This window comes from Musa acuminata, chromosome BXJ2-8 (genome assembly GCF_036884655.1).
Source record: "Musa acuminata AAA Group cultivar baxijiao chromosome BXJ2-8, Cavendish_Baxijiao_AAA, whole genome shotgun sequence".
In the NCBI taxonomy this organism is placed as follows: domain Eukaryota; kingdom Viridiplantae; phylum Streptophyta; class Magnoliopsida; order Zingiberales; family Musaceae; genus Musa; species Musa acuminata.
Window position 1 is genome coordinate 9,952,373 of NC_088345.1, and position 27,418 is coordinate 9,979,790.

Below are 27,418 nucleotides of genomic sequence, written 5' to 3' on the forward strand. Positions count from 1 at the left end.
ACCCACAGCAATTCTGAATTGGAGAGAAGTAGACACTAAACTGTAGAAAAACTTGTAATCCTTTCGATTCAGTATGATCATGAGTGACACGAGTATTCGGAGTAGAAAGATCTCCAATGACTTCGTGCATTGATTCATTGGCAACAAAAGCATAACGGAGCAATAAAGCGGAGTGAACAGAAGAAAACCAAACAGGAAAGGTGAAATTGATATTCGAGCAATAATGCATTAGATAATCGGTTGAGGAAGACGAGGGAGAAGGAAAAGTGGGACCGCTTGGACTGTAGTCCCACATCGCTTAAGCAAGCAGGTGGAAGGGTCAATGGTTGTATATAAACATGGGCTTCAGGCTGTGAACAATCCCGCAGCTGCGTGGTGAGCACAAAGCGAGCTATTCTTTCGCCTTTTACTAACGAATACCGTGTGCTCGCCATAAAGCAGTGTACGCTAATTTTTGAAGGGTTCCTTTTCGGTTAAGATTTGAACCCCAATAAGTCAATGTTAATCTTTTTGTACTTTCTTATGTTTAGTCAGATTAAGTGGCTAATTGGTTCCTTTCGAAACACTTTGAACACCAACAAGACCAAATCGTGACAGTGAACCATTCAGCCACCAACCCCATCCAATGTGCGTCGGAGAGAGCGTATCGAATGGGGTTACGACATTGAAATTAGGTAAAACCACCAACAGTGACGGTTATGACATTGAAATTAGGTAAAACCACCAACAGTGACTTGCTACGTTGCACAAATACACAATGGGCAAACTTTGAGAGTCATACGGCGAAGGGAACTTCTAATCCTGACGATTTAATCTCATCATCGGCAAATAACAGAGCAACAAAGCGGAACGAATACAGAAATTTATACTCAACGCATGAGATTGTGATTCGATGCTCAAATGATTAGTAGGTTGGGGAAGAAGAGGGAAGTGGGAAAAGTGAGGCCGGCTCGGAGCTATAGTCCCATATCGATTAACCAAGCTGGTGCACGGGCCAATGGTGTGTCTATAACATGGGCTTCTTTCAGACGCAACTCACGCTGCTGCGTGGTGAGCACAAAGCGAACTATTCTTTCGCCTTTTACTAAAGAATACCGTGTGCTCGCCACCTTAAGCAGCATACGCCAATTTTTGGAGGGTATCCTACTCTTTTTAGGGTGGGCCCCGTTAAGTCAAAGGCAAAACGTTTTATCCTCCTTGGGTTTCGAGTTGGATGAAAACTGGGTTCTCTTTGTCTACTCTTAACGCATCTACGATTTTTAATTTTGGAATAAATTTTAATCGTCTATTTGATGTAGAATTAGAAGCGAATTCAACTGACTTTTATGCGATTATGAATGCAAAGTTTTCCTATATAAATATATGAGATATTCTATCCAAGAAATTTATTTGTGTTTATGAAGCATAATCACTCACAAATAAAAGCATGCTAATATCTAAGTATCCTTCACGGGGTATCTTGACTTCTAACATGTCGTTTATAAGTCTCACGATGGTTTATAAGTCTCCAATGCACGATGAGTCCTTCGCAAACAAAAGCATTCTAAGTATCTAACATGTCTTTCATGATAAAAAAGCATCCAATGCATCCTTTGTGAACATAAGTGTATCTAATATGATAAGTATATCTAACATGTGATGCATCTGAAGTGTCTGTTGTGTCCCTCACAAATAATCCTAGACACACAAGAGAACTAAAAAATGTGAAAGATAATCCTAGACACACAAGAGAACTAAAAAATCTTTCACATACAGTAGTAGCCTGATCATTCAAGAAAGTGGCATCTTCCCAAAGATCAAGTTATTAATGTCTTCCAGGAAAGTTTCATTAAAAAATCTTTCATGATTTTTTCAGGAAAATTTTGACCTATGCTTTAAAGACAAAAGATCAAATTATTAATGTCTTCAAAGAGTCTCATGCTAGGGTTGAAAGGGAGACAGAAAGACAATTGAAATACATAAGATCATATAATGGTGATCAGTATACAGGATTATTTAATGATTATTGCAGGTCATATGAGATCCAACATGAGATGACAGTTCCTGATACACCTCAGCATAATTCATTTTTCATGAACAAAAACATCCAAAGTGTCTGATATGTCCTTTGCAAATGAAAATATTTCAACATCCAATGTGTTCTTTGTGGATATAAGTATCTTCTGTTAGGATTAAGAGCACTAAGAGGGGGGGGGGGGGGGGGGTGGGTGAATTAGTGCAGCGGAAAACTTTCTGCGATTAAAACGAAACTGCATTCGAACGATAAAAACGATTTCTATGTGAAAGCCGATTCTAAGCAAGATGATGTTAAAATCAATCTATGAAGGTAGTTTGCAGCTATGATGAAAACCAGAATATATGCGCAAATTGAAATACGACGTTCGTACGAAGAAACTGATTTACGTCTAAATGCTGATTCGTAAATCACTTGATTAGGCAAGATGCAGTTTAAGCTAGAGTATAAAGGCAGTTTGCAGTTATGGTAGAGCTCAAAACGTAAACGCAATCTGAAATATGATGATCGTACGAAAAAACAGATTAACGTCTAAACGCTGATTCGGAAAGTGAAAGGCTTGAAACCCGATCGTATATGCGCAGAAAGCAGTAAGCTTCAGAGGAGGTTTGCAGTAAAGATAATATGCTTAAAGTAAATGCAAACCGAGATTTAGAGTGGTTCGGTCAATCATGACCTACTCCACTTTTGGCTTCCTCCACCGACGAGGTCACCGACGTCAACTAGAGGCCTTCCTTCAATAGGCGAAGGCCAACCACTATTTTACAGTTTCACTCCTTTTGACGGGCTTAGGAGATAACCCTTACAGAAATTTTCTCTCCTCTCTTTACAACTTAGAACTTGGAAGAACAGAGGGAGAAGAACTTTTGGCCTTTACAACAATTTTGAGCTCTAAGAATCACAGAAAGGATCAAGATTTCGGTGTAAAATTTGTTGCCTATCAGTACTGAATGGGTGGGGTATTTAAAGGCCCCAACCCAGTTCAAATTTGGAGCTCAAAACTGTCAATTCCCGGAATTCCGGGATCAAGCGGTTGCACCTCCTGACTGGAGCGATTGCACCACCTGGCAGAGCTCGAAGACTGAGCCTCTAGGCGGTGCTACCTCCTGTCAGGGGCGGTTGCACCTCCTGACAAAGCTCGAAGACCGAGCTCAGGCGGTTGCACCTCCTGACTGAGGCGGTTGCACCGCCTGGCAGAGCTCAAAGACTGAGCTCAGGCGGTGCTACCTCCTGTTAGGGGAGGTTGCACCGCCCAGTCTCGCTCGGAGACTGAGCCCCAAGCGGTGCCACCGCCTGGCTGGGGTGGTTGCACCTCCCAGTCTCGCTCGGAGACTGAGCCCAGGTGGTGCAACCTCCTGCCTTGGGCGGTTCAACCGCTTGGCAGAAATCAGGGTCCGAATGGGTTGATCCATTCGGCCCAATTTGGGTTTTTCAGGGGCCCAATTGCCCCAAGATTAAGTTAATGGGATCACCTCCCATTTCCAACTTAATCAATGTGCTAACTACGATTTTTCCTAAGACATTTACTACAACTTGCTCTGGTGCGTCAATCGCTTCTTCCGGCGAACTTCCGTCGATCATCCGATGAACCCTCGGTGATGCTCCTACGGACTTCCGACAAACTCCTGGACTTGTGACGATTCACTTGGCGAGTTCCGACGAGCTTCTTTGGCAAGCTTATGGACTTCTCGGATTTGTTCCCGCAGAACCTTCGACGACTGTCGGAACTTCCGTCGAACTCTCGAACTCCCAACGTGATCATTGTCTTGACTCCGGCGTAACTCCTGCTACATGTCTTACTTTCATCGTAGTTAATCCTGCACATTTATCTCAACATATAGATTAGATAACAAATGACAATTGACTTCATCATCAAAATCCGAGATTCAACAATCTCCCCCTTTTTGAAGATGACAATCAATTGATAATGCAGTGAACCTTAACTCTCCCTGTCTATATGCCATACTTGAGATAAATCATTCTTGAATTCAAGACCTAAGAATTCAAGCGACATATTGATAAGTTAAATCATTTGAACTTATCAATACTCCCATCATGATTTCCATCATGATGTATCTCTCTGAAGATGATGTCAAGGCTTCACATTCATTTTCAAATTTTACATAACAATTTTGAATGATTGTAATTGCAGCAATTCATCATATTGTAAGATATCAATATGTAAAGCTATGAAGTAAGATTTTGATATCATTACATGATGTACACATTTCAAATATTTTAGCAAGTGTTGCATTTCTTCACATGGTAAGATATCAACTCAAGGCATAATGCAAATTAATGCATGGCGTCTGTTCATATATCTCTTGGTGATGCAAGCATGGCATAATCATAACATCAATATTTATAACATCAATTCATATATTTCTCCCCCTTTGTCATCAACAAAAAGCATGGTAGATGTGATACCAGGAGAACAATATAAGCAAGTTATCAAGCATATAAAGGAAGGCATGATACGTAGATTGCTTTGAATACTTCTTCCTTTCTTTTTTTTGTTATAATCCTTTGTGCATGAAGGAGGAAAGCCATTTGTGATTCTAGCTATTTGTGAGTTTACTTTGAGTCAAGATATGTGTTTGAAATAACTTTTTGCAAGTAAAAATACTATCATTCATATTTCAAGATGAAATTCATAAGCAGGAATCATTTCATCAAATCCATTTAAATTTTTTTTTTCATAAGAGTGTATGAGAAAATTTGATTTTTATCATTCTAACTGTTAAGCGAATCCGAAAATGAGATGAATTCTTTCATGTATTCGGACAAGACTATGCTACAGATTTTCAAATACAATCATGAAGACAAAACACATTTTATGTAATGGCAATCAAGTGATTTGATCATTCAATAAAGTCCGAAAAATAATTTTAACTAGTTTATCTATTCGGACACATCAACATTCCTAATTCTCTTCTTATGAAATCAAATTGTTCTTCACTTAGAGGTTTTGTAAAAATGTCAGCTAGTTGATGTTTAGTATCAATGATAATGACTTATCAACTACATTGGTATATCACTTTTTCAAACTATATTTATCATGGAAATCAAGGCACAAGGTTTTCAAAACATTTAGTTTCAATGTAAAATCCGAGATAAACAACGATAGATGTTTACAACTCTGCATATGCTCAAAATATATCAGGTAACCATATCAAGGATCGAGGCAAAGCTCATCATGGTGAGTAACATAAGGAGTTTACAATAACAACAGATGATTGTGTTCATACAAGCTCATTCATGAGGTGGAAAATTAAAGTGCCTAAACAAAGAGTCAAATTGTCGATGAATTTGCTACAGCTCAGATAGGATTTGATCTTGTCGATGTTCAAGCCGTTCTTGTCTTTGTTCGAATCGATCCATCCGAATCCCAATATCTTCGATAGATGATGTATGAGTTTGTTCAAATGGATGTGTTTCCTCAAAGGGACAGATCGGAGGAGATTGGGTACCCCTAAAGACTGGTGTTTCCGATTCTGGTTCAGGTTGAGGGGGATCGGTTCTTCTTGGCATTCTAACCCAGTTACCGTTTCTATAAAAACATCTTAATCAGTGAAGTAGATTTTTATGTATTATGCTAAATCTATCTACTTTTATTACTTCTTATTCCGGTGGTATTAGAATATCGTAGGCTTTCATTATTCTAGTGATTATACCACCATATGGGAGCATCATGTCTTTCTTAGATAGTTCTAACATGTTTTGTTGGATAAGATAACCAAGACAGATGTCATGTCCTTTCATGATCAAATACATAGTTCCTAATTCTAATTGGCTTACTTCATCATGGTGGTATTGTTTAGGGAGAATGATGCTAGTTAGGATATAATGAAGTACCTTAGTGTTTAGAGGCAGTAGATGTTCACAACTTTTAGGAACAAATGCTAAGTTGGGATTGGCAAAAATTGTTCCTAAGGCTTCAACATATGTTGTTCCAACAGTTTCATCATCTCATGATTCTCTAAAGTAAAGTCCTCTACTTTTCATGGGAATGCCTATCATGTCGCAAATGAATTTATCCGTAATTGAGATGTGTTGTCCTAAAAGATAGGTAGACATTCTTTCTTCTTCATCTATTTATATGTTGTTGTAAAATAGTCTAACAAGTCTTGGATAGATGGGTTCGTTAATTTGTAAAATAGGAAGTAGATCTAATTTTGCAAACCATTGGATTGTCTCTAAGTCTCTTAGTTCATTTAAATCTACATATTTTCCTTTATTGACACTCCTAAGTTTGAAAGAGGAAAATTTTTCGGCATGGTATTTTGAATCGAAAAGGGTGAGATCAAAATCAACTACTAATCTCCTCTTTCCTTTGTCCCTTGAGGATTTTCTAGATCCCATAACTACTTAGTGAGATCTTCAAGAGAGGGAAGGATTGTTGATGTTTTGCTCCGAAATGAGGGGTATTTGGGATGCTATGAGGGGAGAAATGGGGATGGAGGAGGCTTGGAAGAGTAGAGAGGGGAAGGGAGTGAGTTGGGGTCGGTTTCACCGCCGGCCCTAGCTTGGGTTAAAAAGGGCAGAGTTGCGGGCAGTTGCACCTCTGGCTGGAGCGGTTCAACCGCTTGCAACACGTGACAGTTGGAGGTGCTACCTCCAGCTGGGGCGGTGCCATCGCCTGCAGGCGGTGAGCACTTGTTCTGATCGCTGTGTAATATGATTTGAGAGTTTTTGTCTTGAGAGGAATTTTCATTCAGAGTAATCAACTTTACTTACGTAATTACGTAAGAGTTTTCATTTTAAGGCAAGAACTTTTGCACGATCAAGATAGTTTTTTTTAATGTGCATACTCTCAATGTCGTACACATGTTTGTGACAATTTATTCAAGTTGGTAAGCCTTGCAAGTTCATGATAGACTTAGTCAGTTCATGATACAGAGTTGGATTCGAAAGTTATGAACGGATGAAGTTGATGGGTTCGAAAATCCAAAGGATATGTGAATTGAGAATCATACGTTTCTAATTCTGAAAAGTCAAATAGGATTGTATCTAAATCGCATTTGTGATTTTTAAATTTATAATCTCCATTTGTTATTTAGGCTAGAGAGCATTGCGAGTTCCTTTTTGGATCTTCGGTCATGAATATCGAGAATCCAAGGAGTAGAATATTATTTCTTGCTCCAGCTTATTATTATTATTATTATTTTTATTTTTATGTTTTTACAAGAAAGGATGATTTTTTAGGTACCCATTTGCTTTTGGGTGCCTCACAAATAGATCTACATTGTCTATCATGTTGCATAGAATTTATCATGGTTCCTTTAGGAACCCAAATCAGTTTGTTTGGACTAATTTTCTTGAATGGACAATAATGCGTCTTGTGTCCAAATTTGTAACAAAAGTTGCATTTATTTGTTTTGGTGTTGAATATGTAAGATGGGGCCTTTCATGAAGGTGGTTGGATTTTGGTGAGGACTTCTCACAAATCCAATTCCACTTCTTTTGGGAACGTGACCCTTGTTTGCAAGGATCATGTTCAATGACTTGCTACCAACCTCGAATTTCTTCGAGGTATCCTTAAGTAGCAAGTTTTCCTTTTGGAGAGTTTCTAGATCATGACATTTGATGCATGAACTTAAACTATCATGATATTCAGTTTTTAACTTATCAAAATTACAAGTAAGACTATCATGCTCCTTTTTTAGCAATTTATATTTTCTATTAATAATCTTGCATTCATCAAATAAGTCATGGAAGACATTTAATAATTCATCAAATGATAAATCTGCATCTATTAAATTTGTTACCTCATCTCCGATGGCCATTAAGGCGTAATGAGCAACTTGCTTGGTGTTGGACTCCTTTTCTTCGGACGCGCTCGAGTCATCCCACGTTGCTTTGAGCGCCTTCTTCTTTGATGTTCTCTTTTTGACTTGCGGACAATCATTCTTGTAGTGTCCCGGCTTTTTGCATTCATAGCAAATAACTTGGTCATTCTTGGGTTCAAATTTATTTTTTACGTCACTCTTAAACTTGTTTCTTTTAAAGAATTTTTTAAATTTTCTTGTTATAAGTGCTAAGTCATTATCACAGTCCTCATCACTTGAGTTTTCTCTCAAGTGGCCTTCTGAAGTTTTAAGTGCCATATCCTTCATGTTCTTTGGAAGGATGTCTTCTTGCTCTTCATGAGCTTTACAAGTCATCTCGTAGGTCATTAATGACCCGATTAGTTCTTCAAGAGGGAAGTTGCGTAGATCTTTTGCCTCTTGAATAGCAGTGACTTTAGGATCCCAACTCTTAGGAAGGGGTCTTAGAATCTTATTTACGAGCTCAAAATCCGAAAAACTTTTTCCGAGTCCTTTTAGACCGTTGACGACATCCGTGAAACGGGTAAACATGTTGCTAATGGTTTCACTCGGTTTCATCCGGAAAAGTTTGAAAGAATGTAACAGAAGATTGATTTTTGACTCTTTCACTCTACTTGTGCCTTCATGAGTTACTTCGAGTGTGTGCCAAATATCAAATGCGGTTTCACACGTTGAAACACGGTTAAACTCGTTTTTATCAAGTACACAAAATAAGGCATTCATAGCCTTTGCATTAAGAGCGAAAGCCTTCTTCTCCAATTCATTCCAATCGATCATTGGAAGAGAAGACTTCGAAAATCCATTTTCGATAAGATTCCAAAGTTCAAAATCCATAGAAACAAGAAATATCCTCATTCGGGTCTTCCAATAGGTGTAGTCTGTCCCACTGAACATGGGTGGACGTGTAATAGAGTGGCCCTCTTAGTTTCCGGCGTATGCCATCTCTCTTGGGTTTTAATCCGTTAGAGAGTTAACCCCGCTCTGATACCAATTGTTAGGATCAAGAGCACTAAGAGGGGGGGGGGGTGAATTAGTGCAGCGGAAAACTTTCTACGATTAAAACGAAACTGCGTTCGAACGATAAAAACGATTTTTGTGTGAAAGCCGATTCTAAGCAAGATGATGTTAAAGTCAATCTATGAAGGTAGTTTGCAGCTATGATGAAAACCAAAATATAGGCGCAAACTAAAATACGACGTTCGTACGAAGAAACTGATTTACGTCTAAATGCTGATTCGTAAATCACTTGATTAGGCAAGATGCAGTTTAAGCAAGAGTATAAAGGCAGTTTGCAGTTATGGTAGAGCTCAAAACGTAAATGCAATCTGAAATATGATGATCGTACGAAAAAACAGATTTACGTCTAAACGCTGATTCGGAAAGTGAAAGGCTTGAAACCCGATCGTATATGCACAGAAAGCAGTAAGCTTTAGAGGAGGTTTGCAGTAAAGATAATATGCTCAAAGTAAATGCAAACTGAGGTCACCAACGAGGTCAATCTTGACCTACTCCACTTTTGGCTTCCTCCACCGACGAGGTCACCGACGTCAACTAGAGGCCTTCCTTCAATAGGCGAAGGCCAACCACCCTTTTACAGTTTCACTCCTTTTGACGGGCTTAGGAGACAACCCTTATAGAAATTTTCTCTCCTCTCTTTACAACTCAGAACTTGGAAGAACAGAGGGAGAAGAACTTTTGGCCTTTACAACAATTTTGAGCTCTAAGAATCATAGAAAGGATCAAGATTTCGGTGTAAAATTTACTGCTTATCAGTGCTGAATGGGTGGGGTATTATAGGCCCCAACCCAGTTCAAATTTGGAGCTTAAAACTGTCAATTCCCGGAATTCCGGGATCAGGCGGTTGCACCTCCTAACTGGAGCGGTTGCACCGCTTAGCAGAGCTCGAAGACTGAGCCTCTGGGCAGTGCTACCTCCTGTCAGGGGCGGTTGCACCTCCTAACAGAGCTCGAAGACCGAGCTCAAGCGGTTGCACCTCCTGACTGAGGCGGTTACACCGCCTGGTAGAGCTCGAAGACTGAGCTCAAGCGGTGCTACCTCCTGTCAGGTGAGGTTGCACCGCCCAGTCTCACTCGGAGACTAGGCCCCAAGCGGTGCCACCGCCTGACTGGGGTGGTTGCACCTCCCAGTCTCGCTCGGAGACTGAGCCCAGGCGGTGCAACCTCCTGCCTTGGGCGGTTCAACTGCTTGGCAGAAATCAGGGTCCGAATGGGTTGATCCATTCGGCCCAATTTGGGTTTTTCAGGAGCCTAATTGCCCCAAGATTAAGTTAATGGGATCACCTCCCATTTCCAACTTAATCAATGTTCTAACTACGATTTTTCCTAAGACAATTACTGCAACTTGCTCCGGTGCATCAATCGCTTCTTCCGGCGAGCTTCCGGCGAACTTCCGTCGATCATTCGATGAACCCTCGGTGATGCTCCTGCGGACTTCCGGCAAACTCCTGGACTTGCGACGATTCACTTGGCGAGTTCCAACGAGCTTCTTTGGCAAGCTTATGGACTTCTCGGATTTGTTCTCGCAGAACTTCCGACGACTATCCGAACTTCCGTCGAACTCTCGAACTCCCAACGTGATCATTGTCTTGACTCCGGCGCAACTCCTTCTGCATGTCTTACTTTCATCGTAGTTAATCCTGCACACTTATCTCAACATATAGATTAGATAACAAATGACAATTGACTTCATCATCAAAATCCAAGATTCAACATCTTCGACACATGATCTATCCTTTACGAACAAAAGCATCCAAAACATTTGATGCTTCTTTCATGGACAAAAGTATTTGATGCATCACTTACAAATAAAAGCATGCTAATATCTAAGTATCCTTTGCGGGCATAAGCATCTCTAACACATGATGCATCTTTTGATGATGAAAGTATATTGACTTAAAACATGTCATTTATAAACATCGGTGTCTCCAATTCACGATGAGTCCTTGCAAACAAAAGCATTCTAAACGTCTAATGTGTCCTTCATGGTCAAAAAACATCCTAACATCTAATACATCCTTTGTAAACATAAGTGTATCTAACATGTGATACATCTGAAGTGTCTATTGTGTCCCTCACATAAAATCCTTGACACACAAGGGATCTAAAAAATCTTTCACATACAGTAGTAGCTTGACCATTCAAGAAAATGGCACCTTCCCAACAGTATGCCATATCGATGAAGACCCAACCTTCTCTCGAAGTGGACATCTATGTGACACTATACTAAATTAGTTGAGACCTAACCTCTATCGCCCGAAATGAGCATGAGCATCTCGGCAACACCATGCCAAATTGACTGAACCAATCTTTGACACTCGATGTGGGCACTTCGATAGCCTTGTAGTAAATGAACTCGATGGAGTCAACAAGATGCATCAACACTTCGACATGCTCTGGACAGACAACAGCACGCATAAAAAAGATGCAGGTGTGATTTGGAATGATAATGCCGATAAAGAGCATCAGCATCTCAACATTGCAATACAACCACAAGAGCTTACGAGTCATGGTATTCCAGATCTCGATGAGATACAACACGACAACATCATCAAAGGCCATCTGCATCAATTGAGCTATAGAAAGTGAAGCACTATGTGGTTATGTCTGACCCACATCATCAACTACTTATACGCAAGCCACGTGTTGGGCTCGCATCACCAACTAGCCATTCACAAAGGTGTTGGGGACTCGGGGTGTTTGACCCATATCGTAGGTAGAGATGCCTGATCCACATAACCTGCCATCCATCGATGAGAGACAAAGCATGGCCAAGGAGTACTCCACAAGCTTGCAATTGCAACATTTCATGCCTCAACTTGTTCCAACACTTAGACATGGGCATCTTGACACCCTACAACAGATTGATGATGGGTTTCCATCGTCCAACATGGGCTAGATCGGGCAACGATGGAGTCTCGTTGCTCGACGAGGATTTCTTGGCATCTTCACCTCAAATTAAGCGATAATGTGTTTTTTGAAAGTATAAAAACTATAACCATGTTATTATTATGTAAAAAAAATTAATATCAGAATAAAAATTAAATAACAATAGATCGAGATTAGGTTTACATATCATTCAAAAAATATTTATATGATATGCAAATGCATCATCATCGGATTCAAAAGTTATAACGATATCGATCTACAAAAAGAACTAGACTTACTATCTTCCTACTTTTTATCATTCAAAAAATCACTATAAGCGATATAATAAGAATTGATGGAGATTGAGAATAAATCTCGTATTGTATGTAATCTATAAGAGGTCATGTCTATCGATATATAAGAGCAAAGGATCTAGAATAAAGAAGTATGAGAGTCTCTCTCATCAATTTAATCTCATGAGGAATCCTATCATGGACTTCCTTTTTATTATTTAATAATCATAATCAGAATCTAATCAGATTTATTATACATCTAACTTAATTAAATAGGACCTCATAATCTAACATTCTTCAACTTAGCACATTAATTGGTAAGATATAAAAAAAATTTAAAATTAAAATAAATAAAATAAATGTTTATTTTAAAAATAATTTTACTTAGTCAGATTTTAAAATTTTAAAAAAATATATTATACATGGCTATTAATTTTAAAACAAGTCAACAAGTTCAGTATAAACAATAATGCTTCATTAAATCCAACTAACTATACAAAGTCCCTTTTATGTCATTAATGTCATAGTCCCTTTTATGTATCATAACATTGATAATTTTTTCTAATATAGTTTATAATGACCCCTATAATTTATATTGTTAAGACAATTTTGTCATTACATTCAACTATAATATGCATAAATATAAATATAAACAGGATAGTAAAAATAAATAACTTTAATTTAAAAATAAAATAATAATAATAATATTCATTTAAATATGTATCGTCATATAATTTATAACTTATTCATAAGCTTTATTCTAAGAATATGCTTTTTAAATATTTTAGATTGTAAAACTTTAGCAAATGGATCAACAATCATCAAAGTAGAGTTTAGGTTCTCAATTAATAATTATTTTATCTGGATTCTTTCTCTAATCACCAAATACTTTATTTTGATATGCTCAGAACTACTATAGTACTTAACATTATAGAAAAGAAAACTATTACAATGTTATCATAAAATATCTTTAGTGACCTAATAATTGAGTCAACCACACCGAGTCTTAAGATAAAATTTTAAAACTATAAAACTTGATTTATAACATTAAAGCATATTATAAATTCAGCTTTCATTATTGATGATACAATAAAGAATTGCTTTGTATTTTTTTCAAAAAATTACCCCTCCAACTAACATGAATAAAAATTATGAAGTGGACTTCCTATTGTCATGATAATTTATAAAATCAATATCTAAATATCCTATTACTTTAAGTTGATTTGATCTTCTTTATTAAGCATTATAGTCTTTCGTTATCTATATATATTTCATCATTTTCTTTATATATTTTCAATGTTACATTCTTGGATTGTTTTGGTATCTACCTATCATTCTTACTGCAAAAATGATATATGATTTTGTACAAGCTTGAGTATATAATCGACTTTCAACTGCACATGTAGAAAAATATCTTTCATTTGATTTATTTTCATGTCATTTTTTGTACACTAGTTTTGACTGTATATCAAATATCTTATATTTTTCTTATACAGTCCTAATAATCATTAAAATCTATACTTGAATATCTTAATAATAATAATAAGCTATCTCATTCATATCAACGATATTAAAAATTACTATTACCAAGCAAAATATTATCCACGTATAAGACTGATATAATAAACTTACTCCTATTGACTTTCATATATATATATATATATATATATATATATATATATATATATATATATCAATAGTATTTTTTTAAATATGAAGAAAGTAATAGTGTTATAAAACTTTGTATATTATTGTTTGGAAGCTTATTTAAGACCATAAATACATGTTTTAAGTTTGCAAACCCAATTTTTCTTTCCATTTTCTACTAATCCTTTAAGTTGTTTAATGTAGATTTTCTCATTTGGATCTCGATTAAGAAATATTATTTTCATATTATATAGTGAAACTTATAATTATAATAAGCTACTATTGTTATAACGATCCTCAATAAGTCTCTTTTAAAAACTAAAGAAAATATCTCAATGTAATCGATAACTTCTTTTTGAGAAAAACCTTTGGTCAGAAATATAACTTTTTCATTCGATATTATCCCTTAAGTCACATTTTATTTTCAAGACCCATTTGCAACTTACTAGTTTATATTTATTAGATAATTTAATAAGTTTCCAAACACCCATCAATTTCAACTCTTTTTTTATTGTATCATATCATCTTTCAGAATCATTATATTAGAATCATTTTTTATTCCTATATCATAATTTGATTAACGTAGATACATCACATAATCATAAAAAATTATATATCTTCCCCTTTGAAATCTTTTCAAAACTACAAGTTGTGATTGTTTTATAAGATCATTAGTAGTGACATCAACATCATGTATGAATTATTAATATTATTTCATTATTCACATTCAATATTTCATTCAGTGATTTGAGAAACAATAACATCTCGAATAGAAAATGATAAAGGAGTATCAAGTATATCCTCTATATCAAAATTAATTTTTAAAATTTTTTTACTCGCACTAATTTTATCATTTTCTAAGAATCTTATATTACTATATTATACTATTCATGTACTATGATTAGGACAATATAATTTATAACTCTTTAATTTTTTTTAGATAACTAATAAAATACATAAAAATAGTTATTGGATTTAATTTTCTTTCATGTGAATTGAAGATTTATCTTTGTAGGATAATCCTAAATATGTAGATTTCTCAAATTAAATTTTTAATCATTTTATAATATAAATAGAATTGATGGAATTGATTTACTAGAAATCTTATTTAAGATATACATAACTATCCAAAGAGCTTCAGCCCATATTGACTAAGGTATAGAATAATAATTTATTATACTTCTGACCATGTCTATAAGAGTGAGAACATATGAGATATTTCTCTCATGATACCGAGAGTGGATGATTCTCTATTGACACTCAATTGCCTTCGTAAGGTTGGCTATTATTCCTAATGACCGTTTGTACTAGATCCGGAACTTCCAGATCTATAGGTTTGGTCTCAAAAAATGAAGTACTCAAACAACGCATCCTTGACGTCTGAAGTCTAAGGACTAAATACACAATTAGGATTACATAATCGTTATCTGACGATGAAGTATTATTAACTATCCAATATTCCGTAAGTAGATCATTTAGTGAACTCATTCTCTAATAAGTACCTACACTATATTCCTAGTATCCCCACACAAGTAGCTATGAGACCAACTATCTCCATCATATGAATGAGTATATAATACATCGGTCTATCCAGTTATCTTGATATCCCTCTCGAGTAACTTATGACCGAAAATATTTAAGGTTTATGTTTAAAGACGAATTGGTTTCATTATCATGATCTCATTATGATCCAGTTCTCATTGCACAGATCTAAGGACATCATAATATATTCATCATCCAATATAAAGTGAAAAAATTCTATAATAATAATAACAACAACAATTATTCAGTATATTACAAGTATCATCACTCATATGATTGGCTAGTATGACACTTGTAACTAGTAATACCAAGATGAAGACCTACATGACACCCCTACCCTAGGTAGTTGGCATCACAGAGATCGTTAATGGGGAATTGAAGATGTGGTATGAGAGTCTAATGATGATGACACCAAGAATTACTAGTAGAAACTTGGATAGAGTTACATTAGAAACTTTTAAACTTAGGTACTAAAAGATAGTGATCAACTAATAAGGCACATCCACCCTTCATCATCCGAAGCGAATAGATAGACTAATCAACCAAGATACTCTACCTCCCAACATAAGTTTCTTAATAGTACTAATAGTTCGAGTAGTGTCATCTCTTGACTACTCAATATAACCTATCAAAGTGGTTTGGGTGATATCATCTCCTCTATTGCCCAGTACATTCTTTTGAGGCTAAGCATCAAAGTGAACCTGATGTACCCTCCTTAGGCTAAGCATTCAAATGCGTTTGATCTATTCTTCTCAAGCTAAGTATCCAAATGCACCTGATATATTATTCTCGGGCTAAGCATTAAAATATTCTTGATATGCTCTTCTTAGGCTAAGCACCAAAATATGCTTGATATATCCTTCTCTAGCAAGACATAAGAGGTTGCTTGATGTGCCTTTTTTCAGGCAAAGCTTCAAAAGTTGTCTGATGTGTCATTCTCAGGTAAAGCATCGAAGGTTGCTCGATGCATTCTCTTCAGGTCAAGCATCAACGGTGGTCACTCGATACACTAGTTACCTATATGTTGAGCCAACATATGGCCACACTTCCGAACCTCTTCGAGAGAACTTTCAAAGTAAGTCTTAGGGAGAGACAAATAAAAAAAAAAAATACTTACCTAATCATGGCTCGACATATAATAATATAGTCAACACGAGAAGGACAAGGCCCTAGTTAACAATTGAGCCACGTGAACATTAGCCTAATACAAATTATTATTATTATTTTTTATTTATAAATTAATTTAAGTATCAAAGAGGTCATGAAACCCATCCAATTTTGGTCTTCATAAAAATAAAGCATCAAGCGAGCCTCCAAACTCCATTAGTCACGTTAGAGGACTTTTTATGTACTTGGGTTTGAATCAAATCGGGTTGATTCGGACATCATATCTCTCATCACCATCTATTACACATGATGACCTGACTTGATCCTACCATTCCCACCATTTTCAACTTCCAGTATATCATTAGGTACGTACCATTTTGCAAGGATAACCAATCATTCTTTGCTTCTACACCATCTTTCTAACATTCCTACGTTCATATATTTCATTGATATATAATATACATATGTCTTTCCATATAATAACGTGATGCTTTGCCTCGATGATGTATGATCAGTTGCGCTCGCCACCATTAACACAGATGTTTTCTCCGACTAAATTATAAATCCAATTTGGCGGTCTCATGTCGTTGAATGCCTCGATCGAAAGAATAAAATCAATATATATAAAGCCCAACATAAGTAAAAGACCAATGACGTGACACCATCTCTACGGTGACTTCGGCAGTTGGCAAACACCATGATCATTTAACTAAACCTATGGAGCCACAAGGAAAGGGTTATCTATGATCTGAGCCACATCGAGGGTTATCTATAATCTTGTAGATTTTGTTAGAATTCAGCAGGATGTCGATCGGCGTGAACACGATTGATTGTGCCCAAAGGAGTTAACTGTTGTCTTTCTTACAAGACAGGAGGGTGGTGGGTTGCATGAATGCATCGTTAGCTTTAGGCGAGATGGGTAGCATTGAGTATTTTCGAATAAGAGTTAAATCATGATAAGATGATGTTCTCATACCTATAAATAACCAAATCCCTCTCGTCAGAAAAAAGAAAAAAAACACTAATAAATAATGTAGAGATCAACAATTTTCATGAGTTTAGCTCTGTCATTGTCTGAAGCAAGTCGTTTAGGGGACGACATATAGTATTAGCTATATCTCATTACAAAATCAAATGACATTCACACCTTTGTTCGTCTAAGTTGACGACAACCCGCAGCCAGTCTGAATTGGAGAGAACTTATTATAAAAATGACCACCAACAGTGACTTGCTGTGTTGCAGAAGTAGACACTAAACTGTAGAAAAACCTGTAATCCTTTCGATTCAGTATGATCATGAGTGACACGAGTATTCGGAGTAGAAAGATCTCCAATGACTTCATGCATTGATTCATTGGCAACAAAAGCATAACGGAGCAATAAAGCGGAGTGAACAGAAGAAAACCAAACAGGAAAGGCGAAATTGATATTCGAGCAATAATGCATGGGATAAGTCGGTTGGGACCGCTTGGGACTGTAGTCCCACATCGCTTAAGCAAGCAGGTGGAAGGCTCAATGGTTGTATATAAACATGGGCTTCAGGCCAGGAACAGTTACGCAGCTTCGTGGTGAGCACAGAGCGAGCTATTCTTTCGCCTTTTACTAAAGAATACCGTGTGCTCACCACATAAAGCAGTGTACGCTAATTTTTGAATGGTTCCTTTTCGGTTAAGATTTGAGCCCCAATAAGTCAATGTCAATCTTTTTGTACTCTCTTATGTTTAGTCAGATTAAGTGGCCAATTGGTTCGTTTCGGAACTCTTTGAACACCAACAAGACCAAATCGTGACAGTGAACCATTCAGCCACCAACCCCATCCAATGTGCGTCGGAGAGAGCGTATCGAATGGGGTTAGACATTGAAATTAGGTAAAACCACCAACAGTGACTTGCTACGTTGTACGAATACACAATGGGCAAACTTTGAGAGTCATACGGCGAAGGGAACTTCTAATCCTGACGATTTAATCTCATCATCGGCAAATAACAGAGCAACAAAGCGGAACGAATACAGAAATTTATACTCAACGCATGAGATTGTGATTCGATGCTCAAATGATTAGTAGGTTGGGGAAGAAGAGGGAAGTGGGAAAAGTGAGGCCGGCTCGGAGCTATAGTCCCATATCGATTAACCAAGCTGGTGCACGGGCCAATGGTGTGTCTATAACATGGGCTTCTTCCAGACGCAACTCACGCAGCTGCGTGGTGAGCACAAAGCGAACTATTCTTTCGCCTTTTACTAAAGAATACCGTGTGCTCGCCACCTTAAGCAGCATACGCCAATTTTTGGAGGGTATCCCACTCTTTTTAGGGTGGGCCCCGTTAAGTCAAAGTCAAAACGTTTTATCCTCCTTGCGTTTCGAGTTGGATGAAAACTGGGTTCTCTTTGTCTACTCTCAACACATTTACGATTTTTAATTTTGGAATAAATTTTAATCGTCTATTTGATGTAGAATTAGAAGCGAATTCAACTGACTTTTATGCGATTATGAATGCAAAGTTTTCCTATATAAATATATGATATATTCTATCCAAGAAATTTATTTGCGTTTATGAAGCATAATCATATTTATTTTTGTTTCTTTATTGCTGTCACTAAAAGTAAACGCAAAGGGCAACATATAGCGCCCGACGATTTCCAACGGTTGCACTCGCAGCTGTTCCGTATCTGCCAAGAAAACCTAATAGATTAGTGTTCGCCTTTGGTGAGAGTGCGAAGCACACAAAAGCTTTACGCCGCCACAACTGGTTGCTTAGCTGCACTTTTGGTGCCACCACTCGAAGGACCTTTCGAGATAAACTAGAGGGCAGTGCACACTATTATAGCTGTCGATCATAGGTGTAGATGGATTATGAACGGCAGCAGCCCAACCGACCATGTTCCATTGTCAAACACCTCCTCCCCCTCACCATCTAAACCTGGAAGACACATCTCATTCATTTCTGGCTTGATCAACTCAGCTCCTGGGTGCAGTTCTTGGACTTTCCTGGAACGAAAGCAGTGTGTGACACATTGGCGTGGCCTCACTGGTTATCTAACTCACGTCTGCCCTCGGCATCTCTCGACAGGGATTAATTGTCTTACAAACGAGACAAGCTCAAGGTAGGGTGAACTACTCAGCGACTCTTCGAAAGGGAGAGAAGAAAACAAGAGACTGTTCACCTTTACGTCACCGCAATGTCATCAGTCTCTCAATCCACAGATGTCAAGCATATCTCTTCTTAATTAGTGCCATGTACATCAAAGAAAAGAATTCAGAGAACCATTAATCGGTATGAAGTCGTGAAGAAACAAGGATGAATTGTTCACAGAAGCCACAACAACCCAAATTGTAATCAGTCAAAAGTAAAGAAAGAATTGTGATAATGGACATATTTTGCCTTTCGTTGGTCAACGCGGTGGCGTTAGTAATGGCAGTCGACCACCAAGGCCGATGCCGAAGCCCGGAAGATGAGCGGGCGCTTGCTGGCCAATGAGAGCGTCGGCGAAGGCGGCTTCTGGAGCCCGTCGTCTGCGGGAGCGGGGAGGTTCAGATCCAACGAAAGAAAGCTCTTGTCCTTCTTGGCTTCTTGGCTGTCTGCGGCGCCCAGCGGCTTGTGCCGCCTCATGTGGCCTCCGAGCGCCTGACCGGAGCTGAACTCTGATCCGCATATCGAGCACTCGTGGACCTTCGGCTTCGTGTTCGTCTGCCCACTGCCCGCGATCGGCTTTGAGAAGGAATTCATACTGATTTGAAGGATATCGTCGCCGGCCGCCAGCTTCTTCTCCTCCGCGGTCGTCCCGGCGGCTAGCTTGGTCTTCCTGTGGCTGGTCCGATGTCCGCCGAGCGCCTGGAACGACGGGAAGCATTTATTGCATGTCTTGCACTCATACACGTAAATTCCAGCCTTGCCGTTGGTCGTCGTGGCCCCCTCCGCGAGTCTTCGGCTGGTAAACCTCTCGGACCCGCTGCCGCCGGCGACAACACCGCCGGCATCGACCTTCTGCTCTTCTAGATTGGGCCCGGCGTCCAACGTTCGGCCCTGGGCGAGAAGGATGAGACAGTTGGCCATGTCCTCCTCCTCCTCGGTGACGGTCCCAGAGGCGGCCTCGGCCGAGGAGGCCGATAGCGAGTCGGCGACAGCCATGGACAGCACAGGCGGCGGCTGTGTCCTCTGGCGCTTGGTGCGCTTGCCCTTAACTACTGCATGAACGAATTCATCATTGGATGCGCTGTCGCTGTTGTTGGAATAAGCCGTGGCTTCCTCCGGAGTTTCCATCTCCCTTAGAACGAGAGGAAGAGGTGGAGGAAACTAGAGAGAGTGAGTGGAGGTGCTAAAACAATAAGAAGGCTTATTGCAAGACCTGTCTTTATGTATATATTTATACATCCACAGATGGGAGTCAAATGCCGCCCCTTGCTATTATTGTAAGAGGATAACCATGACTTGGCCTCACTTGCTCACATACATGGCCTTCAGCACTAAACATAGGGAAAATTAGGTGGACACAGGAGAGGTGTGGAGTGAAGGGAGGAACAATAGCAAAGGACAGAGGGGACGGACTGCACAACACCAACCAAAATGCCTAATCCTGGAGCTTGTTTGCTCTCCTTCTCACTTAGCTATGTTTTGTGGAGGAAGGAGTTGGCCGCACAAACTGTCACAGGGCCCAAGGATGGGGACATCGAGACTCGCAAAAGGTTGGCATGCACCATAAAAGTCATGGGGTGGAGGTCAGTAACAACGTGAGGAGGAAACGAGAACAACAAAGGAGATGATGGGGAGTACCTGACGATGCCCTCTGTGAAGAACCTACGCTCACACGGAAACTACGCTCCTCCTCCCTTTGCTTGCTCGCAGCTGAGTTCCAATTGGGCTTGTTTAGCTAAAAGCTTACCTTGTTTTAGTTTCCAGCCATCTAATATATCTGAGGTAAACAGAGCAAATACAATGGGCGATGCACGCCTCTCGAAGCCAACAGAGCTAACGATGATGGGGACTGGTAGCAGTGGTTCCTGCAGCTGTTGGATTGCTTGCAGTGGTTGATCAACTAAAGGACCAATTAGCACTCTCAAAAGTATATCACAGTCCCAAATATCACTTAGAATTAGTAGTTGACTCTTGATTTCTAGCAGAGATTTAAACTATATATACGGAAGCCACGCATAAAGAAAAGCACCATAAGGTGTTGGTTAGTATTACTTGCCCCTCAACTGCACTCGAACACACACACACACACCCACGTCTCTCTCTTCCATGATTGGATCGGGAAGGAGGACTCCGTGACTTTAGAATAGCTTGCCACAGGATTCATGGCTTCAAACAACTGGACGGTTTGTTGGTAACGATGACGGACACATAATTTATATAGCTGGTTAGATGTGTGATGCATGTTCCTACTGTGAGGCGGAGGTGATGAGCAAAGCTAAGCAGATTAATGTTTTGTTCTTTGTGTGAGGCATGAAAGTTTCAGCAACATTATTTTGCCAGCAAAGACATCAGTTGATGGATCCCTCTCTCTCCTCTCCTCTCAACTTGCAACCAGTGATCTCACTCGATCCTCACCTAAGCGATATTTAATGACAGAGACTCTCCTGTACTGGTTGTTGGCAGACATCGCCCAATGTGGAAGATACTAAACTCTTACTACCTTACTGTAATTAAGGGAGCAAGCATGCTATTATATCTGGGGTGAGATCCAGTTTGTAGCGTCATGCCGCTGCACTTTGTGGTGTGTGATCGACGTGCTCGGATGATCGATGTGCCATGTATTTTCCTGAACCCGATGTTATTATTGGAAACTATGCAGGTTTTGGTTGATAATTGTAATATCATAGAGAGATTGCATTCTAAATATGTGAGATGTTTGCTGGTTTCGTTAGTAAAGATGTTGTTCCTCTTTGTTGGCATCAACCTGAGCAGCGAAGTCAATGACACCTCTCACCTCTCCCCTCTTTATTATAAGACCAGTTCCTAAGTTGATGGGTACCGATCACCACCTCTCTTGCACGATCACATGCGTTCTTCCCTCTCCTAATTTTCCAACCTCGATGCTTCCCTTCCAAGAGAGCCAGAAGAGGCGTATAGTGGCCACAGGTGTTGCTCTCTGTCTTGGACATTAAGCCGGTGGGTGTTTTTGTGCCAAAGACATGCATGCTATGATATCACAGTGTTTAAAATCCATACATACATATATCTCACTCGTTCATCAGAAATATAACTTGTGGTGAGATCCTAAATCACTTGGATAGATGTCTTGGAGTGGAAGTAAGGAGCAGGTAGCTTTGTTGAACTTAATTGTTCTCTACCACTTGGATCTGAAGATGAGTTCATTAGTGTCGGATGGCATGTGATGTATTAGAATGGACAAGTGGGGTCTGAACACATCTTCCAAAGCCAAAGACCTCGTACCTACTCTCTCTCTCTCTCTCTCTCTCTCTATATATATATATATATATATATATATATATATATATATATATATCTTTGTGTCACTTGTACATCCAACGTTTGAGGAAGCTTATTCTTTGGAGAATAGAAGCCGATAACAATGGGAGACACGAACCTTTGGACTCGCCGATAAGTGAGCAGCGTCTTCGTGAGTACGTTGCTTTGTGATGCGTGAGAATTAGCCGAGGAGGGCGATTGGGCATACTTCGGCCGACCGGTTTAGGGGTCACGAGAACAAAGCTGTTCGCGGCCCAATCCGTAGAAGACGGATAGTTGGGCCTCACTTGGCCCACGAAGATAGGATGATGGTGGACACGATTTCTGACGAAATTGCACTGATCGTGACGCACACTTGGGTGCTGGAGATCCATCCGTCAGTCACGAGCACCTGTTGCGCACAGGCTCGTCGACTTAACGGATCGGATCTACGTTAATAGTAGAAAAATCAAGTCGACATGCGATCATTCAGTCTCGGAAGCCATCCAAGGCATCTAATGCGAAGCAACCGCTCCGACCGACGTCATCCTCGACGGATCACAATCAGGAGTTTGGGAATAAGGTGCTGACGATGTTACTAATCTGTGGACTGTTGGTGGCCCCCGCAACTTGGGATGAGGAGGCATCTTCCATCTCTCTCTCTCTCTCTCTCTCTCTGTCCCCACTACCCCATCACCTGCCCCTTTCAAAGCCCCTAATTTGACTTTGTTGCGCGTATATTCTAAAATAATGTTTTTAAAGATATTTAAATTAATTCGTGTATTATTGTACGTCTATTGATGTAATAAAAATTTTAGATAATTTTCTAATAAAAGATAATTACCGACTCGTTTGATCCTTTGAGATATGCTTTTGGGGGTTCAATCTTTTCGTCCGAACCAGGCCTTGATTTCTGCTACGGGACACGGGGTGGCGGCCGCCTTCGCTACATCCGCCTGCACGTAACCAACGTGGCTCTGCCTCCCCCGTCATTATCCTCTCGCTCCTCGAGTCTCACGACGACCCACGCGCCCACCCGCCCACAGATATGTATCTTTTCTATGTAGCGTTTATATATCGTGCCACCTCCGAAATCAATGTCAACAGCTCTGTTCTCTTCCCTTTCTTAGTTCCTCCCCGATAGTATAGCTTCATTGCACCGGACTGGTAATTGTTCCCTACCTCGATTCTGTCTTTGCTTTCTTTACCTTCTCCTTTCCCCCGAAAAGATCATAATAGAACCTCCCTTGCTCGTTTCTCTCTATCGTCAATTGATGGGCGTGGATTAATAGGTGACCGAAAAGAGGGACCTGTAAACGAAATTTGCGATCTTGGATCTGTTTCGTGGGTCGAATCTCGTTTCTTCTGCTTCGGTTTCTGAGTCCTTTCTCTTTTTGTTTGTTTCAGGTTGTGACGCAAGTAAGGATAGCAATCTTTGAGCAATCGCGGAAAAGATGGAATTGGGAGCCGGGCAGTACGGGTGGGTTCCTTTCGTCCCGATCCCTCTTCTTGCTTCTGAACAGGTAATGCCAGGTTCTGATTTGTGTCTGCAATGTCATTGTTTGGTGGAACAGCTGCTCGCACTACAGGAGGAGATGCAAGATTAGGGCGCCGTGTTGCGGCGAGGTGTTTGATTGCCGACATTGTCACAATGACGCCAAAGTGAGCCTTCTTGATTTCCTGACCGATGCTCTTTCGGGGTATTACGAGATTTTATTAGGAACGACCCAAATAAAAGTCTCAGTTTTGATGGTTTTTGTGCAGAATTTGCTTAAGGTCGACCTGCGTGATCGGCATGAGATTCCTCGCCATCAAGTACAAAAGGTTGGAGCTCTAATCGGTCTGTTGATAGTTTGCTTCTGGTTATCCTCTTCTTTTTTCACCTCTTTGAGATCTCATTTCCTTTCTGAAAAATTTCGTTTGTGTGATGTTACTTCGTGGATGAGAGAGGAATTGGCTTTTGTTTTCATTTCACAGATGTTTTGGTTTTTTGTGTAGATTTTATGATTCAATTCTACTCTTTGTTTAGCTTAGATGAGAATTATAATAGTTAATGCTGAAATAATTTGAATGTTGGAGATTACCTGTGATGATGAAATGTGGATATTTTTGGCTTGCCGTTGTTTGTGGATAAGGTTGATACTTTTGTAGACTCCCCATATCCTTTTATGTCCCTCTCAACTTTCTTTACAATAGTTTTTCTTTTTTGTTTTCCCTAATATTCCTCATTTTCTCATTGCTTAATATTCATCACTGATTGTTATTTTTCTTGCGTTTGCTGAATTTCTCAGGTTATATGCTCTCTGTGCAACACAGAGCAAGATGTGAGTTCAAAATCTGAACCACTTTAATCTCATACTTTATTATAATTCTGATGTGATCAGTTACTGAATTGGAGCTCTATCAGGTCCAACAATATTGCACAGAGTGCGGGGGTTGCATGGGAAAATACTTCTGTGCTAAGTGCAAGTTCTTTGATGACAATGTAAGTCTTGGAGTCTCAGTATGGCCTTTGGGAAAATTGTAGTGCAGTCTGTGTAGGAAATAAATGTAGACAGCATATTCTGTATCTCATCTTAACTTTGCGGCAAATTTTGTCTCTCTTGCTGCTTAAGAGATTTGCCCTTTTTGTGCCAGGTCTCTAAGAAGCAGTATCACTGTGATGGATGTGGCATCTGCAGGTTAGATTTGTTGAATGATGTTTGATGTCACCTACTTTGTTTTAGTATGAGACTCGGTTTTCTTACATCTGTTCGCTTGTTTAAATGTACAGAACCGGGGGTGAGGAGAATTTTTTCCACTGTGATCGATGTGGTACACTTTTTTTTTTTCCTCTGTGGTTTGGTATTGCTGATGCCTATTTCTTGATCGAGTAAATTGAAGTTATTTTTACACCTGGGATGAATGTTTCAGGTTGTTGTTATAGTAACTCGCTGATGGATTCACATCGGTGTGTTGAAAGAGCAATGCACCACAACTGTCCAGTTTGCTTCGAGGTAGACATGTTTGACCAATCAAATAAATTTGAACTGCAATACTGATTTGTTCGTGATCTGATATCATTGTTCCATTTGGCTAGTACCTGTTTGACTCGACGAAGGATATCAGCGTTCTGCCTTGCGGTCACACGATACATTTGGAGTGCGTGAAGGAGATGAGGCAGCATTCCCAGTAAGTGATCAGAAAAGGTCATTAGCTTCAGCAAACATAGAAGCTTTCATATAATCGATTTGAATGCTCTGCTGTGCTGTAGGTACTCCTGCCCTGTCTGCTCAAGATCAGTTTGTGATATGTCCAGTGTCTGGAAGAAGCTTGACCAAGAGGTATCCTATAATTTTCTGAAAACAATTGCTGATTTATTGGCTGGTTTTATTATTTTTTTTTCATATGCTTAATTCTGTCGCTCAAACATGTTCAGGTTGCTTCCATACCAATGCCGGAAATATATCATAACAAGATGGTAAGCCCTATATTAGTGTAGCAATGATATCATTTAGGTTTATGGTTTGACAAGATTGGTTCTTAATTAGGTCCCAATACTCTGCAATGACTGTGGAAAGAAGTCTAGTGTCCGATATCATGTCCTGGCTCACAAGTGTCCAGGCTGCAGCTCTTACAATACCAGACAAACAAGAGATGGTCCGTCCACATGTGTAACAGTCTGAGGATGTCACTCGATGATGGTGATTCATGGTCAGAGAACTTCTCAGAGATGAACTCACCTCTGCTCTGCACGATAAGGTTTGGCACGAGGGAAAGGTTGGCACGGCAGATCGGTGTACATATTCTTCTGTGTTCGTACGTCTTCCTTCAGTCATCAGATGCTGAGGAATAAAAGGTTATCTGTCGATGTATCAAGTAAGCTCTCCCGGCGACTAATTTCTATGGTGAATTAGTTTGTTGTAGCTCTTTTGCGATCAGTTCGGGGCCTTAATATAAGCTGCTTCTCTATCTTGATAGACATGATGCCTTTTGTTGTATCTGTTGCTTAGGCTGTGAGACTGTATCCGTAGTGCATTATTCCATGTGGAAGGGTGTTGTACACCATGTGCACAAGATGGTGAAACTGGCATTCCATCTCTTCCGATAATAATTTCACATGACTCACATAAAGGTTAGAATTTCTCTGGAATATATGAGTGTTCTTTATTATGTTGTGGTGCAAATTCATTTTTATACCCATTTTTCTGTGTCAAAATGTTGCCCAGTGATGAAAATGAGATTTAAACTTATGACTTTATGCTAGTATGTCAAAGTTTTTATCGATCAAGCTACTTGATACCTTCGTAATAATATATGAGCTTATAATAAATTGCTAAAGGGCCCATTATCTACCTTTTGAGCTTTAGGGTACAAGCCGATGTTGGCAACAATCCTAGCTCTCCAATTAAAGCTTGTAAGTAATTTTTGACTCTCTCTTAATGCCTTAACCTATGACTAATGGTGACAAGCTGTAAATTATTTATCATGGTCATGTGTTCTAGAAAACTTCAATTTTTTTTGAGATTTAAGGTAATCTAATCAAAATATTTGTCATTATTAAATTTGTTATCAATACCATTACAACAGACGTGATAGGTGAGGGATATATCTCCCCTATAATACAATCTTAAAATTCACATCACTCCTCCTATTGATGGGTTTGTAGATCGAATCATAAATTTAATAAATATATATTGATGGGTTTGTAGATCGA

The 27,418-nt window shown here is 39.2% G+C and overlaps 2 protein-coding genes, 3 non-coding genes and 1 pseudogene across 7 annotated transcripts; 5 read left to right on the forward strand and 1 right to left on the reverse strand.

Moving 5' to 3' along the window:
* Positions 1-366: 366 nt before the first annotated feature.
* On the forward strand, positions 367-480 carry LOC135621344 (U5 spliceosomal RNA; annotated as a pseudogene).
* A 561-nt stretch (positions 481-1,041) lies between these two features.
* On the forward strand, positions 1,042-1,160 carry LOC135621340 (U5 spliceosomal RNA). Its single transcript, XR_010490507.1, has one exon. It is a non-coding gene; the product is annotated as a U5 spliceosomal RNA (small nuclear RNA).
* A 16,714-nt stretch (positions 1,161-17,874) lies between these two features.
* LOC135621343 (U5 spliceosomal RNA) lies at positions 17,875-17,990 on the forward strand. Its single transcript, XR_010490510.1, has one exon. It is a non-coding gene; the product is annotated as a U5 spliceosomal RNA (small nuclear RNA).
* Positions 17,991-18,510: 520 nt separating this feature from the next.
* On the forward strand, positions 18,511-18,631 carry LOC135621341 (U5 spliceosomal RNA). Its single transcript, XR_010490508.1, has one exon. It is a non-coding gene; the product is annotated as a U5 spliceosomal RNA (small nuclear RNA).
* A 955-nt stretch (positions 18,632-19,586) lies between these two features.
* LOC135619123 (zinc finger protein ZAT5-like) lies at positions 19,587-21,216 on the reverse strand. The gene has a single exon (XM_065120822.1). It carries the CDS (start codon positions 20,572-20,574, stop codon positions 19,720-19,722), a length of 855 nt encoding a protein of 284 aa, XP_064976894.1. The 5' UTR covers positions 20,575-21,216; the 3' UTR covers positions 19,587-19,719.
* Positions 21,217-23,760: 2,544 nt separating this feature from the next.
* LOC103993131 (E3 ubiquitin-protein ligase RZFP34) lies at positions 23,761-26,874 on the forward strand. 3 transcript variants are annotated; one of them, XR_010489319.1, is made up of 14 exons: positions 23,762-23,889; positions 24,130-24,202; positions 24,297-24,384; positions 24,487-24,546; positions 25,014-25,046; positions 25,130-25,207; positions 25,360-25,403; positions 25,496-25,536; positions 25,636-25,718; positions 25,802-25,893; positions 25,976-26,045; positions 26,141-26,182; positions 26,253-26,580; positions 26,715-26,874. XR_010489319.1 is itself a non-coding variant. In XM_009413085.3 (13 exons), the coding sequence occupies exons 2-13, from the start codon at positions 24,177-24,179 to the stop codon at positions 26,385-26,387; spliced, it is 792 nt and encodes a 263-aa protein (XP_009411360.2). In that variant the 5' UTR covers positions 23,761-23,889; positions 24,130-24,176; the 3' UTR covers positions 26,388-26,874. The 3 variants fall into 3 exon arrangements, 2 of the variants coding, with proteins under 2 accessions (XP_009411360.2, XP_009411361.2); XM_009413085.3 differs by having other exon boundaries at positions 23,761-23,889; positions 26,253-26,874; XM_009413086.3 differs by lacking the exon at positions 23,762-23,889 and adding an exon at positions 23,898-24,014 and having other exon boundaries at positions 26,253-26,874.
* The last annotated feature ends 544 nt before the right edge of the window (positions 26,875-27,418 follow it).

What these genes read in the sequence shown, in the direction of transcription:
- LOC103993131 (XM_009413085.3), top strand. Translation starts at nt 24,177, where the DNA reads ATGGAATTGGGAGCCGGGCAGTACGG. An exon ending in ACTGTCCAGTTTGCTTCGAG is followed by an intron (nt 25,719 to 25,801) that starts GTAGACATGTTT and finishes CCATTTGGCTAG; the next exon opens with TACCTGTTTGACTCGACGAA. An exon ending in GAGATGAGGCAGCATTCCCA is followed by an intron (nt 25,894 to 25,975) that starts GTAAGTGATCAG and finishes GCTGTGCTGTAG; the next exon opens with GTACTCCTGCCCTGTCTGCT.
- LOC135619123 (XM_065120822.1), bottom strand. Translation starts at nt 20,574, where the DNA reads ATGGAAACTCCGGAGGAAGCCACGGCTTATTCCAACAACAGCGACAGC.